The 20,339-nt window shown below is 42.0% G+C and overlaps 1 protein-coding gene and 1 non-coding gene across 2 annotated transcripts in view; both read left to right on the plus strand.

The window, feature by feature from the left end:
• The first annotated feature begins 3,996 nt into the window (after positions 1 to 3,996).
• Positions 3,997 to 20,339, plus strand: part of BLOC1S6 (biogenesis of lysosomal organelles complex 1 subunit 6) — a 78,960-nt gene continuing 62,617 nt past the window's right edge. Inside the window, exon 1 of the mRNA XM_064366016.1 lies at positions 3,997 to 4,056. Coding sequence (XP_064222086.1) covers positions 4,017 to 4,056 — 40 coding nt within the window. The 5' untranslated portion in view covers positions 3,997 to 4,016. The remainder of the gene's footprint in view (positions 4,057 to 20,339) is intronic.
• On the plus strand, positions 9,045 to 9,171 carry LOC135270469 (small nucleolar RNA SNORA41). The gene has a single exon (XR_010338643.1). It is a non-coding gene; the product is annotated as a small nucleolar RNA SNORA41 (small nucleolar RNA).

A 20,339-nucleotide genomic window follows, 5' to 3' on the forward strand; every position in this document is an offset into this window, starting at 1 on the left:
CCAGCAAAGTCTTAGAGTTTTGTTTGTTTGTTTTTGAGACAAGGTCTTGCTCTGTCACCCAGGCTGGAGTGCACCCAGGCTGGAGTGCAGTGGTGTGATCTCGACTCACTGCAAGCCCTGCCTACTGGGTTCAAATGATTCTCATGACTTAGCCACCCAGGTAACTGGGATTACAGGCAAGCACTGCCATGCCTGGCTAGTTTTTCTGTTTTTATTATTTATTTATTTATTATTATTTTTTTGAGACGGAATTTTGCTCTTATTGCCCAGCCTAGAGTGCAGTGGCAGAATCTCAGCTCACTGCAACCTCCACCTCCTAGGTTCAAGCAATTCTCCTGCCTCAGCCTCCCAGGTAGCCGGGATTATAGGCATCCACCACCACTCCTAGCTAATTTTTTGTATTTTTAGTAGAGACAGGGTTTCATCATGTTGGCCAGGTTGGTCTTGAACTCCTGACCTTGGGTGATCCACCCACCTTGGCCTCCCAAAGTCCTGGGATTATCACCTTGAGCCACTGTGCCCGGCCTAATTTTTCTATTTTTAGTAGAGATGAGGTTTCGCTCTGTTGGCCAGTCTGGTACTGAGCTCCTGGCCTAAAGTGATCCGCCCACCTCTGCCTTCCAAAATCCTGGGATTACAGGCATAACCAAGCCCGGCTGTTTTAGAGATTCTTAATCCAGATTTTCTGAGTGGGTTTTAGGGCATCTGGGAGGCCTTAAACTTTTGTGCAAGATTTTGTACATATGTATATTTTCTGGAATAAGTCTTTTAGCTTTCATCATATTCTCAAATTGGGTTGAGTCAAATTAGGTTAAAACAACAACATTGTCAGGAGCCCTTAGCTTCTACTTGGAGTTGAATTGTAGTGCAAACTCCTATTTATCCAGTGTTTATGAATGTTGTATTTTTATAATAGTCCACACATATTGCCAAATTTCAAGTTATAAAAAATATAAAAAGTCACATGAGAAAACATCATTTTCCTCTGAAGATTGAAATGGCACTTTAGAATCTTGTATGCCTCAGATGCAAGAAATCTTTAAATATGACTCCTTGGATTTAAATGCCCACCATATTTCTACAGAGCAGCAGCCATGAGAATCCATATAGGAAACCTAGATCAGAGATTCCATGTTTCCTAGACCAGGAAGGGAAAAATATTTCCCAGATAACCAGGACACTCTGGTAATAATCAGCTGAAAGGAGAGATCTTACTGGGGGATGCTTTCCTAAACCCAAACATTTTAATTCACTGGGTTTGGGAGTAAGTTTTTTTTTTGTAGGTGTTTTGAATATCACTTTGTTACACTGTCTGAAATTCTAATGAGAGATACAAATGAATAAGGAAAATATTTTAGGAGTGTGATCGTTTTCTCTTTAGTATAAATCCTTCAAATAAGATTCCATTTAAGGAAAGTGGATAGATGTTTTTAAGAAAAATTAAGGCAAGAGCATGGATTGTTTTGGGTGGTTACAGCAAGCTTTGTTGAATAGGGCTGCAGTTCTGCATCCCAGTTTGTTTTTATTATTTTTCTCACTGAGTACCTGGAGAAAGTGATGGGAGGACAACAAAACCTCTATATGGTGATTTTAAAGTATATCCACAAATTCTATGATACTCTACCCATCAAGAGGTGGAGCTTAATTTCCTTCCTATGGAGTGTGGACTGCACTAAATGAGTTGCATGTGGCAACTCTATAATGAATATGGCAGAAGTGACTGTGTGTGACTTACAAGACTAGATCCTAAAAGGTATTGCAGCTGCCTCCTTATCCTCACGCTTGGATCACTTGCACTAGGAGGAACCAGCTACTGTGTCATGAGGAGCTCAAGCGGCCCTGCGGAAAAAGGCCTATGTGATGAGGAACTGAGGCCAACAGCCATCTGAATGAACCATTTTGGGAACCATTTGGTCCCAGCTAAGCCTTCAGATGACTATAGACTGGGCAATGCTGACTAAACCCTGCAGAGATCAGGAGACATAACCACCCAGCTAAGCCATTCTCAGATGACCCACAGAGGCTCCCTGAGATAAAAAATGTTTTGAGATGCTGAGTTTTGGGATACTTCATTACACAGCAATAGATAACAAATATGCTGCATATCAATTTTCCTCTAGACACTTTTCTTATTTCTTTATCACATGGGTTCTTGTTCCTCGGCCTGCCCTCAGACTAGTGGCATGATTTCTATCATTGAGCTTCAGAATGGGCTAAATACATAAGACTTCTGCAAATAGGCTTGGAATGTAACTACAATTTGCAACTTTATTTCTACACACTCAGAGTTTATAACAATAGACAAATGAACTTTTGAAACAGTGCCCACTTACAATCTCTGTACTGCCTGCAATTCTGTTTGCTAGCTATTGCTCAATATGCCATTCTTTTATAAGAGACTTCATAAGTTTTTCTAGTCTGAAGAACTTACTTATTTTTTATTTTTGTAGAGACGGAGTGAGGGGGGTCTCACTATGTTGCCTAGACTGGTGTTAAACTTCTGGGCTGAAGTGATCCTCCCGTCTCAGCCTCCCAAATTGCTGGGATTACAGGTGTGAGCCACCAAGCCCAGCGTGAATAATTTTTTTGCATGGCAGATGGAAAAGGTTGCCAACCGTTTAGTCAGTCTCTCAACCAGGTAACTCATAATGTGCAGATTGAGGCGATAGCAGAAGCCTGTCAACTGAATTGCAAGACACATACCTTGAGGCAGTTGACAGGGATGGACACAAACTTTCCTATGTCAAAATCTGTTTTCTGGTCCAGATATTGCTTGAAAAAAATGGCCAGCTGTGGTGGCTCATGCCTGTAATCCCAGCACTTTGGGAGGCTGAGGTAGGTGGATCACCTGAGGTCAGGAGTTTGAGACCAGCCTGACCAACATAGTGAAACCCCCATCTTTTCTAAAAATACAAAAATTAGACGGGTGTGGTGGCAGGTGCCTGTAATCCCAGTTACTCAGGAGACTGAGGCAGGAGAATCTCTTGAACCCGGGAGGTGGAGGTTGCAGTGAGCTGAGACTACAGAATTGTACTCCAGCCAGGGCAACAGAGCGAGATTCTGTCTTATTTTAAGAAAAATGAAAATAATATCATAGCTAGAATACTTAAAGCTTATGTGTCAGGCACTATGAGGGCACCTGACTTACATTAGCTCATTTAATCATTACCACATCACTGTGATGAAGGTGATGATTTAAAGCATGGGTCTTAGAGTCAGACTGATTGTATTTGAGTCCTGGCCTGACCATTTATAGTTGTATGGTCTCTGGCAAACTATTTAATCTCTTTGTGCTTCAATTTTCCTACATATACAGTGGATGTAATAATAGTACCCACTTCACAAGGGTTGTAGAAAGGATTAAATAAGATAATACAGGTAAAGCATGTAAAACTTAGGACACATAATTCCTAGCACACAGTTAGTGTTTAATCAATCCCAGCTATTATTATTGTTATTTTTCTTTCTTTCTCTTTTTCAACATTTGGCACAGCCTCAGGAGGTCCCGAGGACATGTGTCCAAAGCTATTATTTTTTATGCAGATGAAGACATAGAGTCTCAGGGAGGTTAAGTATCTTGGTCAGGGTCATGCGGCTAGCAAACAGAGCAATAACTCAATTCGGATCAGCTTTGTTTCTGAGCTCAATCTCTTAACCATTACCCCACACTATCTGCTCAGTTTCTTTGTGCCCAAAAATGGAATGAGCTACAGAAAAGCAGCTAGACTCTGAAGCATGTCAGGAGAGATCCCTGTTTCATATATCAATGATTTGCCAGGACCTTGAGACCTCAGCATCATCCTGTGAAATCCTCACTGAAAATGAGCAAAAAGAAAGTAGAAAAGTTTTTTAAAATTGAAATATGGGAGAAGGTGCTACTTGGTTGAGGTTCAAATTCTGCATATGCCCCATCCCGAGAATGCATCTCTATTGGAGTATGTGGCCGAAGGAGATTCCCATGGAATGTTTTAGAATGTGTCTTCTTATCTTCTTCAGGAGGGGATGAAAGCTGTTGAATGCGTAGAACAAGAGTTAGCAATGTGATACACACCTACAGTGAGTATAAAGTTTATTTCTTCAATAAGTTCTTCCAGAAATTAGTCCCGATCCAGACCCCAAGAGAGGGTTCCTGGATCTCGTACAAGAAAGAATTTGAGGCAAGTTCATAAAGTGAAAGCGTGTTTATTAATAAAGTAAAGGAATAAAGAATGGTGACTCCATAGGCAGAGCAGCCCTGAGAGCTGATGGCACCCATTTTTATGGTTATTTCTTGATTATATGCAAAACGAGGGGTGGATTGTTCATGCCTATTTATTTATTTATTTATTATTTTTTAGACAGAGTCTCATTCTGTCACCCAGGCCGGCTAATTTTCATATTTGTAATAGAGTTGGGATTTCACCATGTTGGCCAGGTTGGTCTCGAACACATGGCCTCATGTGATCCTCCTGCCTTGGCCTCCCAAAGAGCTGGGATTAGGCATGAGCCACTGCGTTGGGTAATGCCACCCCTTTTTAGACCATATAGGGTAATTTCCAGACGTTGCCATGGCATTTGTAAACTCATGGTGCTGGTGGGAGGGTAGCAGTGCGGATGACCAGAGGTCACTCTCGTCGCCATCTTGGTTTTGGTGGGTTTTGGCCACCTTCTTTACTACAGCCTGTTTTATCAGCAAGGTCTTTATGACCTGTTTCTTGTGCCAACCTCCTATCTCATTCTGTGACTGAGTTTTGGGATACTTAACTGAATGCCTTAACTGTCTGGGAATGAAGCCCGGTATGTCTTAGCCTTATTTTACCCAGCCCCTATTCGAGATGGAGTTGCTCTAGTTTAAACGCCTCTGATAGAGTGGTTGGAGTTTCAATTTACTATCTCCTCTAAGGGAGAAGAAAGAGAAGAAGGACCCAAGATAGATAAGAGAATTGCCCAAGGATAGGAAAAGCCCTTTTTTGGACAGTGAGGAGATAAAGGAGAGGGTCAGGAGCCCATCTACACTGTAAGGCAAACCAACCTGCCAGCCAAAACCTAAATTTAGTCAAGTTCATTGTTTTCATAGCTTTGTTTTTGCTTTCCCTTAGGGTTTTGGTTTTTGTTTTTGACAAAATTTCGCTCTTGTCACCCCAACTGGAGTGCAACAATGACACGATATCAGCTCACTGCAACCTCTGCCTCCTGGGTTCAAGTAAATCTCCTGCCTCAGCCTCCCAAGTAGCTGGGACTACAGGCCTGTGCCATCATGCCCAGTTAACTTCTATATTTTTAGTAGAGATGGGATTTCACCATGTTGGCCGGGCTGGTCTTGAACTCCTGACCCCAGGTGATCTACCCGCCTCGGCCTCCCAAAGCTCTGGGATTACAGGCATGATCCACCTCACCCAGCCAAGCTGAGACCCTTAGTTTTAAAGTAAATGTTCTTATGGATTTCTCTAAGCATGTGTGACTGAAATGAGAGGGAATAGGAGGTCCAAGATGAAAAGGGGTTTTGGGAGTTAGCATACCAGCCCCAGAGTCTGAGGTGGTTAAAGCTGGGCTAGAGGAGCTTAACGTTGAGGGTGGAAGGCTGACCTTGGAAGTACATTGAGAGCGCTTCATCATAGATAGGAGCACCACAAGATAACTTGGAGAACCCAATTCAGCATCTAATTTTGTAATCCGTTCACTGTGACCCCTAGCAGTGAAGTATTAATAATTGTTCAGCTTATTTTCTTGTCTGTAAAAAGTGGAAAATAATGTTTGTCCTACCTATTTCATAGGGACACTGTAATAATCAAATGAGATTTTATATGTGAAAGTATCCTCCTTTATCACTTTACCAGAAAGACACATTGAAGACCGTGCCACCTGAACTAAACTATAAAGCGAGGGTATGGACAAATGCTAATCATCAGGAATTCTCAGTCTGGCGTGGTGGCTCACCCCTGTAATCCCAGTACTTTGGGAGGCTGAGGCAGGCAGATCACTTGAGGCCAGGAGTTCAAGACCAGCCTGGCTAATGTGGTGAAACCCCAACATGGTAAGACTCTATCTCTACTAAAAAAAATTAGCCAGGCCTGGTGGTGCACACTTGTAATTCTAGCTACTTGGAAGGCTGAAGCATGAGAATAACTTGAACCTGGAAGGTGGAGGTTGTAGTGAGCTGAGATCGCGCCACTGTACTCCAGCCTGGGTGACTGAATAAGACTGTCTCGAAAGAAAGAGAGAAAGAGAGAAAGAGAAAGAGAGAGAGAGTGTGAGAGAGAGAGAAAGGAAAGAAAGAAAGGAAAGGAAGGAAAGAATTCTCCACTTATGTTTGTTTCTTCTTAGTATTGCTAAATCCAGTTCTTTGTTTGTTAATGACACATTTTGACTTATTTAGGACTTATTTAGAACTCCACCACACATTGTTATTTCATTCCTATCCTAAGCTGTTTTTGCATCCATAGCACCTGACCTCATACTTGCAGCAGAAATCCTGGAAATACTTATGGACTAATATATGCAAACATTTTAATCATAGAGAGTTTATCCATAAACCTAAATTCTCCTGTAATATAAACACTTCTGTTTCTTTAAGCTGGAATATAAGGCCATTTCTAAGGATTTTTTTTCTTTTATTTTCATGTTTATATTCTAAGGAATTTTTTAACTGATGATATTAATGTGTCTTATAAGATCAGTAATTATTAATATACTCATAGTTCATATTTATGCTATATCTACTTCAAAAAACATTATTTACGAATTAAGGCAGGACAAAGAAGCAACTGCAGACAAAGCGACTCTTTTGTGGCCTCTAATAACTTGTTGCTTTAAACAAGGAAGGCCATTGTATAAACTCCTTTGAGGGGTTATTGTGAGGATTAATTCGATTAAAATCTGCAAAGTGCTTTGAACTTTTCCTAGAATTCCCTTATAAATAAGGATGACATTATTTTTTTTAGGTGTCTTTATGTTGGTCCTCTCATAATTAAATGTAACAAATTCACCTGCTGTTGAACTGCCTGTGTTCCCTGAAGCAAAAACTCAAGATTAAGTCAAATTTTACCCTTAGTTATTTTAAGCTGACTACAAGAGCACACACAGTGGAGCAGAATTTGCTGCCCTTATCACAAAGAGCTTGGTGTATGATGTGCATGACGCAATGTCCCGTAATCTCTATGCCACATGGCAATTAGATATAAATTAATGTAGTTATTACAGCTATTTTATAGTGACAATGAAGTTTTACCCTTGTCTTCGTTATTTATATTTGAATAATTTACATTCTGTTCACTTACAATAGGATTTAAGGCAGCCTTCCTTTTAGTAGTTCTTCCTTATCCCTAAACAATGTAAATGTTGAAAAACTTTCCTGATTCCAGGAACTGTTTAATCTTCATTGTATGAACAGAAGCACATGCAGACATTAAAGACTGGAGTCTTAGATCCAACTCTCTTAACAACTGGGGCTCCTTGGGAACCCCTTCTCCTTAGTCTCCTGATCTTCTCTGATTCCAATCTTGTCCCAATGACCCCCTCTGCCTATGCTGTCCTTTCCCCTTTCCAAGAAGAAGCAGTTCTGAATATTCTGAGTGCTGGGCTTGGGGCAGCAGAAACTGTGGGGCAGGCCCAGGTGAGCCCTGGGCAACAATAGGATAAGAGAGAGGCCTATTGTATTATAGGCCGAAGGTGACCTGGCAGGTGACCAACCTGGTTTTCTTGGGACTGAGTGGGGGTTCCCAGGACTTGGGACTTGCAGTTTTCTGGGATGAATTTACCTGGCATTAGACTAATTTCTGGGACCTCGATATTGGCTGAGTCTTTTCTGGGTGGGGAGAGAATCTTACTTGGGAAAGACACCTTGTTCTTTCTGCCCTGCAGCACACTGGTCTGGGTGTGTCCTCTCAGGGATCTCTGGATGTGACTCTTGTTACATGAAAATGGAAGAGGCCAGAGCTGTCCAAGAGGGAAGCCAGCCACATCCAGGCAGGGCCCCCATGGCACCAGAACCCTGCTAGAACCATCAAGGTCCCAGGTCAGTTCTGTAGCTTTGCAGGTATGGAAATGGTACCTGTGGGTCAGGCTGGGGAAATTAATGCATGCTAAACAACTGCCCCCAAGAGACTGAGCAGGTTACTGTTGTGGTTATCTTCATAATCCTGGGGATACACCTTTGCCATTTCCCTGGATGACCCCCTTCACAGGACCAGTGGTATGAGAAGCCAAATTACCTTAGAGCTAGAATAAAGGTTTTAAAAGAAGAAAAAATTTGGTTGGTTGGTTGGAGGCAGGGTCTCGCTCTGCTGCCCAGGCTGGAGTGCAGTGGTGCGATTTAGGGTCACTTGCAACCTCTGCCATTTCCTATGTGTAATTTTTTTTTTTTTTTTGAGATGGAGTCTTGCTCTGTCACCAGGCTGGAATGCAGTGGCACAATCTTGGCTCACTGACTCCCTGGTTCAAGTGATTCTCCTGCCTCAGCCTCCTGAGTAGCTGGGATTACAGGCACGTGCTACCATCCCCAGCTAAATTTTGTATTTTTAGTAGAGACGGAGTTTCACCGTGTTGGCCAGGATGGTCTTGATCTCGTGATCCACCTCGTGATCCACCCGCTTGACCTCGTGATCCACCCGCTTCGGCCTCCCAAAGTGCTGGGATTACAGGCGTGAGCCACCATGCCCGGCCTCCTATGTGTAATTTTTAAGTGAAAGTGCAAAATCCTAGTCTAGCCTTCCTGGAAATTTTTGCCAGGCCCACATCAGGTGAGATCTGAAGATAACCAGTCTCCTCTACTGTGTACTGATGGTTATAATCTAGGGGAGGAAATTCACATAATACTACTCTGGCTGCCTTTAATCCTCCCAGTTGTGTTTAGTCCTGAGTTGTGACCTTAAAATTCATAGGCCTGTCTTCCTTTTGTAAACAGTTTGGATATTTTTATCTCAAAGTGCATTATTTTGCACTTGCTCCCATGAGAGCTCAGTTGTCAATTGTCAGATCACATGGTCAGATTTATAGGTTCTTCTGATGATCTATCTCAGGGATTGGCAAACTTTTTCTGTAAAAGGCCAGATAATAAATACTTTTACTTCCACCACTATTGGTCTGCAGCTCTTCTTGTGGTAGCAGTTGTTACATTTCTCTGTGGGAAAGAAAAGATATTAAACACCTCTTTCTTAGCAAAACAGAGAGTAGGCATATGTGTGACACACACAAGATGTATTCTATAGTTTTGTTTGGCAGGAGATGATCCATTTCAAAACAAATTAAGAAGACTTGGAAAAAATATAATTCAGTATTTGAATAATGTTGTTTCTTGTTCTTTTTAAAAAAATAATAGTTTTAGCTTTGCAGCAATCTTCAGGTGTCTGTCACTCTGCCCTTGTAGCAGCAGCCAAAGAGAGAGTAAACAAATGAGCATGGCTGTGTTCCAATAAAACTTTATGGAAACTGGGATGTGACTTTCATATTATTTTAATGTGTCACAAAATAGTAGTTTTCTTTCCATTTTTTTCAACCACTTAAAAGTGTAAAAACCATTCTTAGTTTGCAGACTGTACAAAAACAGGCACTGGTGGGATTTGGCGCAGCACTTGCTGACCCCTGAGAGACCTATCTGTGTAGAAGTGTTGTTAGAGGTTTTACGGCATACGCTCTCCTCCAGATCATTTACACGTGTTAGTATGTAATTAGTCTCCTAGCACAGGTGCCTGAGACTTAGGCTTTTGGTTTCATCAATCCTCATTTCCCAATGTATTGTTTTTTCAATTTATCTTATTTTGTTTTGAGACAGACTCTCACCCTATTGCTCAGGCTAAAGGGCAGTGGCGGGATCTTGGCTCACTGCAATTCCACTTCTGGTTTCTAGCAATTCTTCTGCCTCAGCCTCTGAAGTAGCTGGGACTACAGGTATGCACCACCACGCTCAGCTAATTTTTGTATTTTTAGTAGAGATGGGATTTCACCACAAAATCCTGACCTCAAATGATCCACCCACCTCAGCCTCCCAAAAGTGCTGGGATTATAGGCATGAGTCACCACATCCAGTCCTCAAATGTACTGTGAAGGCCATGGTATTTATACCACCCAAATACCTTCATTTGGGTGGGGTATAGCTGGGGCCCTGGAACCTGCCAGAGTGCTTGCTTGTGGCTGTCCAAGTTTCATAGTGGCTCCTGTGAAAATACACCAGACCAATAAATAAATAAATAAAATAAAAAGAAAATACACTAGACCTTTCAAAATGGAAATCTGATTGTGTCTCCAACCTCCTCCATGCCTCCACCCTCAGCTCAAGGAACTTGCCTCTTTCCTCTGAGCTGTAGCTGCTCTAAGCTTGTGTTGTCTGGGGTTCTGACCACAGGCCTTTTCATGTGCAGTTCACTCACTTGGAATACCTTTCTTCGTCATTCCTTTAACTAGTTAATTCAGGTAAGCTCTCTAGAGCCACTCTCCCCGATGGCATCCATTATGCCCCAAGCCTAGATGAGTCCATTTGTTACATGTTTCACTTTGTAATGTTATCTTCATTAGTGGCATTATTTGACTAATGGCTGCTAGTAACTCTCATTAGACTCTAAGCTCCAAGAGAGTGAGGGACTACATCTTTGCACACCATTGTATCTTCTGCACCTGGCACTGTGCCTGGCACAGAGTAGGTGGTCAACAAGCACCCAGCAGGCCACAGCCTGCTGCCTGGGGCATTGAAGCCTGTAACAGTTCCTTCCCTTTACTAGCAGTGTAAACTTAGATGAATTATAAGATCTCTTTGAGCCTCAGTGTCCTTCTGTGTAAAATGGAGGTAATATAACTAGTGTCATTGGTTTATGGTGACTTAAATGAGATAATGTGCCTGGCACATGGCCTGACCTAGTCACTGCTAGATTAACATTAGTCTCCTTCTCCCTTCCTCTTACTGAGGTGTATTCCATGGGTGTCTGACACCCAAGTATCACTTGCCCAGATTCTCTGAAGTGCACAAGATGCCATCTTTCTGTTGAGAACTGCACAGTTTACATCAAGAAATCCAGAATTAGAGATGTGACTACCAGGCCCTTCATATATCTGCTGCCTTCCCAGGAGCTGTCACTTGGGCCTCTAGTTCCCTCCCCTAGCTTGAATCAACAGGCCCCACCCATTATTTTTGCTTCTGAGCTAGTTCCTTATTGTCTCATAATATATTCCACTTTCATGCAACTTTTATTATTAGTCTGTCCTTTGGAAACCTGTCCAAGGTTTTATTAAGGTTTCTAGGTCGGCCGGGTGTGGTGGCTCACGCCTGTAATCCCAGCACTTTGGGAGGCCGAGGCGGGCGGATCACGAGGTCAGGAGATGGAGATCATCCTGACCAACATGGTGAAACCCCGTCTCATTAAAAAAAAAATTAAATTAAAAAAAAAAAGGTTTCTAGGTCAATAATATTAAGCTTTTCTTTATCTTCTTTTCCATTTTTTTCAACCACTTAAAAATGTAAAAACCTCACAAATTTAATTTGTCAAATTTTCTTTTTAAAAATATCATCTTGACAGTCTTCTCTGAAATTAATTTTATTTAAGTATTTAGCTTGCCTGTTTCACAAATGAACCATAATTTACTAGGTTCCCTTTATGAATTTCTAAATGATAATAAATATTGTCATGTAATAAAAATTATATTTTGAGTCCACTGTGCTAAGAACCTTACATACACTATTTAATTAATTTATTATTATTAGTAGTAGTAGTATTTGAGACAGAGTCTCACTCTGTCACCCAGGCTGGAGTGCAGTGGCACAATCTAGGCTCTCTACAACCTCAACCTCCCAGGTCCAAGGGATTTTTGGGCTTCAGCCTCCTGAGTGGCTGGGATTACAGGTATATGCCACCATGCCCGCCTAATTTTTTTGTATTTTTAGTAGAGACAGGGTTTTGCCACGTTGACCAGGCTGGTCTTGAACTAACCTCAGGTGACCCACCCACCTTGGCCTCCCAGAGTGTTGGGATTACAGGCGTGAGCCACCACACCCGGCCCATTATTTAATTTAATCCTTATAGCAATCTTGCATAGTAGACATTATTGTTCCCATTTTGTACATGGAATAAATGAAATTTTATAAATAATTTGTTCTAAGTTGCACAATTAGGAATCAAGATTTGCATCAGGTATGTATGAGCCAAGTGCCCATTGTTTTTTCATTCTAACATTTTTCCTCCCTTCTTATGCTTACTGGTTCATAATGGTGGTGGGGAGGGTATATATGTCACATTTTTACTTTTCCAACCTTCTGAACGTGCAGCCGGTGGTTATGACAACTTACCCAGTTTTGCCAATGGCCCCTCATTGTCATGTTGCAGTTCCATGAGAAGTTGGGTAGGTCTTGAAATATTATCCTTATATTAAAAACAGTCATTATCCATCCATCTTTCCATCCACCCATCCATTCAATATTCCTTAAGATTCTATATACCAGATGCTATGCTATATGCTGAATATGTCTTAGGCCAAAGCAATGTGTCCTTAGTTTTTAAAATCAAGACATTGCGGAGTTAGTGGAAGAGGCATTGACGGGTTGGGGTGTTAGGGTAGGGACAAAGAAGAGAAAGAAGGGAAAGGAAGGAACTTCCTATGAAGTCATTCCCCTGGGCACATGAGTATGATGGGGGAAGGCAGGGGAAGATATTGAGATTCTTACACACCCAGATAGGAATGATAAGGCAAAACCAGTAGAATTTTTGCCTGGCATGAAATACTGCCTGTTTGTGGTACCTTATAATTTTCAGTTCCCTTCTCCAGAAGCTGATACCTTCCTATATCTCTGATGTTCTCATGTACTCTTTTTCAAGCCACTTTTAGAAATTGGCCAGCATATGGATGTGGTAGTCCCAGCTACTTGGGAGGCTGAGGCAGGAGGATCACCTGAGCCTGGGAGCTTGAGGCTACAGTGAGCTATGATTGAGTCATTGCACTCCAGCCTGGCATGATTATGGCTCACTGCAAACTAAGTTAGTGGGAGATAAAGGCTCTCTCAGGCTGCCAAAAAAAAAAATCAAGTTTCTGACTCTAATCAGGTCCTGAGAGCGAGACCCTGTCTCAAAAAAAAAAAAAAAAAAATTGGCCAGCATAGATGTTAACCTTTGCATTTTGTGTTCTCTGTGTTGGTAGCACCCCCACTTATCTTAATAGCCTACCAGAATGGTGACAGTAGATTTAAGTTATGCTTTTTAAAAGAGCCAACTGATTTACTGGGCTTAAGAAGGGGTTTATTTCATTTTTTTCCCTCCGTTTTGCATGTGTGTGTATTAGTCTGTTCTTACACTGCTATGAAGAAATACCCAAGATTGGGTAATTTATGAAAGAAAGAGGTTTAATTGACTCACAGTTCCACATTACTGGGGAGGCCTCAGGAAACTTACAGTCATGGTGGAAGGAAAAAAGCATGCACCTTCTTCACAGGGCGGCAGGATGGAGTGAGTGCAACCAGGGGAAATGCCAGATGCTTATGCAACCATCAGATGTCATGAGAATTCATTCACTATCATGAGAAACTATGGGGGAAACTATCCCCATGATCCAGTTACCTCCACCTGGTCCTGTCCTTGACATGTGGGGATTATGGGGTGAGATTTGGATGGGAACACAGAGCCAAACCATATCAGCATGCATGAAAGGTACACACAGTGTGTATAGACTTCTACTTGTGAAAAGTACAGGGGGCCTGGATTGTTCAGTTAATAAAGCATGTTCGGACAGAGGAATCCTGGTAACTAGAAGAATCCGCACAAAGTGGCCATTATTTTGGTAAGTTCATTGTGGATCAGAGTCTGAAACTTGATTTTGTTAACAGCCTGAGAGTGCCTTCATCTCTCACTAACTTAGTTTACAAAAACTAGTAAATACAGAAGAGAATATTGTGGGTATGCAAGAAAGTGTTCATATGTTTTAGAGATCTATACTAAAGTAAATGGTTATCTTGGTCAGCCTGGGCTGCTTCAGCAAAGTACCATATACTTGGTGGCTTAGAAACAACAGGAATTTGTTACTCACATTTCTGGAGGCTGAAAAGTCCAAGATCCAGGTACCAGCAGATTCCATGTCTGGTGAAGGCCTGCTTCCTGCTTAAGAGATGGCTGTGTTCTCTCTTTGTCCTCATATGGTATAAGGGGTTAGGGACCTCTCGGGTTCTCTTTTATAAGGGCACTTACTCACAAGGCCTCTGTCTCTATGAACTAATTGTCTTCAAAAACGTTCCACCTCCTAATATCACCTGTGGGGTAGGATTTCAGTGTATGAATTTTACACCATGGCAGTGGGGAGGAAATGACTTTAGGGTCTGGGATTTTCTGTAAAATAGTTTAGTTTTTGGTGGCTCACGCCTGTAATCCAAGCACTTTGGAAGCCAAGGCGGGCGTATCACCTGAGGTTGGGAGTTCAAGACCAGCCTGACCAACATGGTGAAACCCCGTCTTAAAAAAAAAAAAGTTTAGTTTTTAAAAGTGGTAGAAAGTGAAGCAAGTGTAGGAAAATCTTGATTATGATTGAACATAGTTATTGGGTATTTCATACTATTCATTATACCTTATATATATATTCATTATACTATTTTCTTCACTTTTTTCCTTTTATTTATTTAAAAACCTAGAATACTTTTGTGTGTTTGAAATTTCTATTTTTTTTTAAACTTTTGTTTTAAGTTGAGGGGCACATATGCAGGTTTGTTATACAGGTAAACTCCTGTTGTAGGGGTTTGTTGTACAGATTATTTTGTCACCTAAGTATTAAGCCTAGTACCCAGTAGTTATTTTTCTTGATCCTCTCCCTGCTCCCACCTTCCACCTTCCAGTAGGCCCTAGCGTGTATTGTTTCCCTCTTTGTGTTCATACGTTCTCATCATTTAGCTTCCACTTATAAGTAAGAACATGTAGTATTTGGTTTTCTGACCCTGGGTTAGTTTTCTAAGAATAATGGGATTGAGCTCCATCTGTGTCCCTGCAAAGGACATGATCTCATTCTTTTTTTGTGGCTGCATAGTATTCCATGGTATATATATATACACCACATTTTCTTTATCCAGTCTACTGTTGATATACATTTAGGTTGATTCCATGTCTTTGCTATTGTGAATAGTCTTGCAACAAACATCTGTGTGGATGTGTCTTTACAATAGAATGATTTATATTCCTTTGAGTATATACCCAGTAATGGGATTGGTGGGTCAAATGGTAGTTTGTTTTTAGATCTTTGAGAAATCGCCACACTGTTTTCCATATGATTGAACTAATTTGCATTCCCACCAACAGTGTATGAGCATTCCTTTTTCTTCAGAACCTTGATAATACCTGTTATGTTTTTACTTTAACCATAGCTATTCTGACAGGTGTCAGATGGTATCTCCTTGTGGTTTTGATTTGCATTTCTCTAATGATCAGTGATGTTGAGCTGTTTTTCATATGCTTGTTGGCTACATGTATGTCTTCTTTTGAAAAGTGTCTGTTCCTATTAATGGAGTTGTTTTTTCTTATAAATTTGTTTAAGTTTCTTTAAAATACTTTAGTTTTTAAAAGTGGGAGAAAGTGAAGCAAATGTAGGAAAATCTTGATAATGATTAAATCTAGTTATAGGGTATTTCACAGTAATAATTATATATATTAATTATATTATTTTCTCCCCTTTTGAGTGTTTGAAATTTCTTTTTTTCTTTTCTTTTCTTTTTTTTTTTTTTCTTGAGACAGAGTTTTGCTCTTCCCGCCCAGGCTGGAGTACAATGGAGTGATTGATCTCAGCTTACTGCAACCTCCACCTCCCAGGTGTAAGTGATTCTCCTGCCTCAGCCTCCCCAGTAGCTGGAAATACAGGCATGCACTACTATGCCTGACTAATTTTTTGTATTTTTAGTAGAGACAGGGTTTCACTACTTGAACTCCTGTCCTCAGGTGATCCTCCTGCCTCGGCCTCCCAAAGTACTGGGATTACAGGCATGAGCCACTGCGCCCAGCCTGAAATTTTTCTTAATACAAATGTTGAAAATATAAAGAAAATGACAATAATTTACAGAAATAAATAAAACAGTCAGGTGGCCTAATTACTCAAGTTACCTTAAACAGAAATACGACATAGAAAACTAATTTGATTAAGACTTCTGGGTCTACCTACAATCCTAGCAAGGACAGATAGCTGTAGAATCCAAACGCAAAAGATTAATGCCCTACTGATTTAGTCTATGTGTTCTATAACAGAATACCACAGACTGGGCAACTTAAAAAGAACAGAAATTTATTTCTCACAGTTCAGGAGGCTAGGAAGTCCATGATCAAGGTGCTGGCAGGTTTGGCTGTCTGGTGAGAACCTTATCCTCTGGAGGGGAGGTGGAAGGGTAAATTAACCAAATACTGCTTGAAGCTTCTTTTTATAAGGCACTTAATCCCAAACCTGATGGAGGAGCTCTTATGGCCTAATTGCCACTTAAAGGCCCCACCTCTTAAAACTATCACTTTGCAGTCAACACGGCGAAATCCCGTCTCTACTAAAAATATAAAAATTAACTGGACAGTAGCGATGCACACCTATAATCCCAACTACTCGGGAGGCTCAGGCAGGAGAATCTTTACTTAAACCTGGAGGTGGAGATTGTGGTGAGCTGAGATTGCACCATTGCATTCCAGTTTCAGCGAAAGAGTGAGACTCTGTCTCAAAAAACAAAACAAAAATCCAATCACTTTGAAAACATCTGAATTTTGGAGGGGCCATATTCAAATGATAGTACCTACTCACCACATAAAATGGCGTAACTACCTGTTTTTGTTCTCATGTCTTTCTCCAGAAAAAACTGATTTGATCTCTTTTTACTAAATTACAACTTCGGTACAGTCACAGAGCATCTTTGAGTGCCCCAATCTCTTTGATTGCTCATTTACAGCCTCCTACTTTACTCCAACAGATTACTGATTCCCTCCTTTGCATTCAATTTTTGCTAGAATAACCTTCAGAGAGTGGTTTATTCTCTCATCTGCAAATCTTTTTTTTTTTAGACAGTCTTGCTCTGTTGCCTAGGCTGGAGTATAGTGGTGTGATCTCAGCTCACTGCAGCCTACCCCAGGTTCAAGCAATTCTCTTTCTCATCTGAAAATCTTGAGGAGTGCCTCACAATTGCTCCCTCCTCAAACCAACCATATCTCAGATAGTGCTGCCCATTTCCAGCACATAGCACAATTAAAACATAATCTGCTGTAATCTCGGTACTTTGGGAGGCCGAGGCAGATGGATCACCTGAGGTTAAGAGTTCAAGACCAGCCTGATCAACAAGGTGAAACTGCGTCTCTATTAAAAACACAAAAAATTAGCTGGGTGTGGTGGCAGGCACCTGTAATCCCAGATATTCGGGAGGCTGAGGCAGGAGAATAGGCTGAACCTGGGGGGCAGAGGTTGCAGTGAGCCGGGATTGTGCCACTGCACTCCAGCCTGGCGTCAGAGTGAAACTCCTCCTCAAAAACAAAACAAAGCAAAACCGTAAGCTGCTCAAGTCCACCACAGACAAGCCTGTGGTCTGACAAAGGAGTGCACTCCAGAACTGTGAAATGCTGCCCTCAACAAGGGAGCCCTAGCACTGCATTCTCCTGGAAATGTTTAGAATGTTTAGATTAATTAGAGGACAGACTTTCTTTTCTTTTCTTTTTTTTTTTTTTTTTGAGACGGAGTCTCCGTCAGTTGCCAAGGCTGGAGCACAGTGATGCAATCTTGGCTTACTATAACCTCTGCCTCCCAGGTTCAAGCAATTCTTGTGCCTCAGCCTCCCGAATAGCTGGGATTACAGGCTTGAGCCACTGTGCCCTGCTGTTTTTATTTTTTTTATTTTTTTTTATTTTTGATAGAGTCAGGGTTTCACCATATTGGCCAGGCTGATCTTGGAACCCCTGACCTCAAATGATCTGCCCACGTCAGCCTCCCAAAGTGTTGGGATTACAGGTGTGAACCACTGCACCCAGCCTGAGGACAAACTTTCCTTGTATGTCTATAAATGAATGAGTGAAAGATCATTTTTAGAGAATGAAAGCTAACTTCAAGAGAGCAGAGAGAGGGTAGAGACTTCTGAGGTCTGAGGTCTTCCATGTGACTCTCGCACTGTAGGACTGTAGTAGTCACTCAAGAGTGTTAAAATGTGCGCTATGAATGAAGAGACCCCCCAAACAGGCTTTGTGTGAGCGACATGGCTGTTTATTCACCTGCGTGCAGGCAGGCTGAGGCAGAAAAGGGCATCAGCGAAGGGCGGCGGGATAGGAGTTGGTTTTACAGGTTTGGGGTGGGCAGTGGAAAGTTACAGTTTAGGGTGGTTTTTTGCAAGCTGGGAGGGAGTTATAGGGTATGGAGTCAGATTGACCAAGGTCGGTTATGAAGTCCAGTGGCCTTATGAATTAGGGCAGGAATAAGGAACAATAGAGAATGTCTCAAAGTTAAGTAGGCGCCCAAAGGGGTTGATAATTTCTCCCTCTTTTCATGGTCTTCCAGTTACTTTAGATTTCCCAGGAACTCATCTGGAGTGTCCTGTGCAGGTCACAGAGGTTAACAGGGCATCCATGGTACCGTCAGTCAGCCTAAAAGACCTTACAAAGAGAATGACATAGGCTCATCTGTAGGCAGGAGGTCCTCTCTCCCCATCTGCTCTTCTGTCCCAGGATCTAGTTCTAGGGACAGAAAGGACCGATCTTCAAAGACCTAGACATCTGATGCCTACACTCATAGGCTTCTCCCATCACAAGCCCTGTCCCTGTATCAGGTACCTCAGTCCCACTGCAGGCCAAGGGAGTGGTGCCTCCCGTGGTACCACCAATGGCAACAAGCATCTATTTCTGCTGCTTCCAGCTTCTGCTTTTGTTTTAGAAACTGTCATTCTTGGGATACATGAGAGACAGACACTGCTAACCTAACTGCTGGTTCATCTTCCACCTCTCCTGGCATTTCCACTCCCAGATCTTTTAGGGGCTGAAACTGACATAGGAGTTAAGAAGGAATTACTTAGGCAGATAGCAAGGGCATGGGAGTCCTCGGTAAGGCTTTTCTTTTTAATGAAAAGCAGCCCTGCTAACGCTCTTTTTGGCATTAGCCCACCTGCACCCAGGTGAATAATATATATAAAAAGAAAAGAAAAGCAGCCCCAAATCATTTTCATTTTCATTTTCTTTCTTTCTTTCTTTTTTTTTTTTTTTTGAGACAGAGTGTTACTCTGTTGCCAGGCGCCTGGCTGGAGTGCAGTGGCGTGATCTCGGCTCACTGCAACCTCCGCCTCCTGGGTTCAAGTAATTCTCCTGCCTCAGCCTCGCCAGTAGCTGGGACTACAGGCACGCTCCAACACGCCCAGCTAATTTTTGTATTTTTTAGTAGAGACGGGGTTTCACCATTGGCCAGGATGGCCTCGATTTCTTGACCCAGTGACCCGCCCGCCTCATCCTCCCAAAGTGCTGGGATTACAGGCGTAAGCCACAGCACCCAGCCCCAAATCATTTTCTAACAAAGAGCCGCCTGCAAGCTGGGAGCTTGCATGGGTGCATGCTGGCAGGAACTAAGGACTAGGCATTTTCAAAATAGTGGCTCCATCTTCCCTTCTCTGCCAGTCACATGTATTGTAAGGAGCAGACAAGATGGCGGCAGATCAACTGGGAAGGGTATTTGCATAAGTTTATGGTGGGGCGACCAGTCTTCCCATCGCACTATGTAAACGTCAACCTGATCCAACCAATCTGTGAGCCCTACATACATCAGACACTGCCTTTTCAAACTGGACTATAAACTGTTGCATTCACCAACAGCTGGTCCTTTTTGCTAGGAGACCCCTCCCTCTGTAGAGGAAGTTGTTTCTCTTTCTCTTTTCTTCTGCCTTTTAAACCTCGGCTCCTAAATTTCTGGTGTGTGTCTGTGTCCTAAATTTTCCTGACACGTGACGATGAACCCTGGCTTTATACCCCAGACGACACAGCCGCTTCAAAACCTAAGAAACAGCAGGGCCCTATGAGGATTCTTGACCTTGTGGCCCATCCTCTCTGCCCTGTTGGCCCAGCACCAGCCTCCTGGAATAGCAGAGATGGGTAAAGCAAAACCTCCTCTGTGGTTTACAAATCGTTTTCAAATCTGTGATATAGCTATTATTTCTATTTGAAGAGAAAAGACACTAGGGCACAGGGAAGTTAAGTAATATGTTCACAGTCACAGAGTTAATTGATAGCAGAGCCACGATGTGAACTGAGATATTCCATCTCCTGGAGGAGTTCATCTGTATCTAAATCCAAGTTATTACTAAGCTTTGAGCTATGATATTTCTTACTTTTTTTTTTTTGAGACAGTCTTACTCTGTTGCCCAGGCTGGAGTGCAGTGGCGTGATCTCTGTTTACTGTGACCTTGACCTCCCTGGGCTCCACTG

The sequence above is a fragment of the Aotus nancymaae genome, unplaced genomic scaffold (assembly GCF_030222135.1).
Source record: "Aotus nancymaae isolate 86718 unplaced genomic scaffold, 86718_ANA_hifiasm-v0.15.2.pri h1tg000062l, whole genome shotgun sequence".
Classification (NCBI taxonomy): domain Eukaryota; kingdom Metazoa; phylum Chordata; class Mammalia; order Primates; family Aotidae; genus Aotus; species Aotus nancymaae.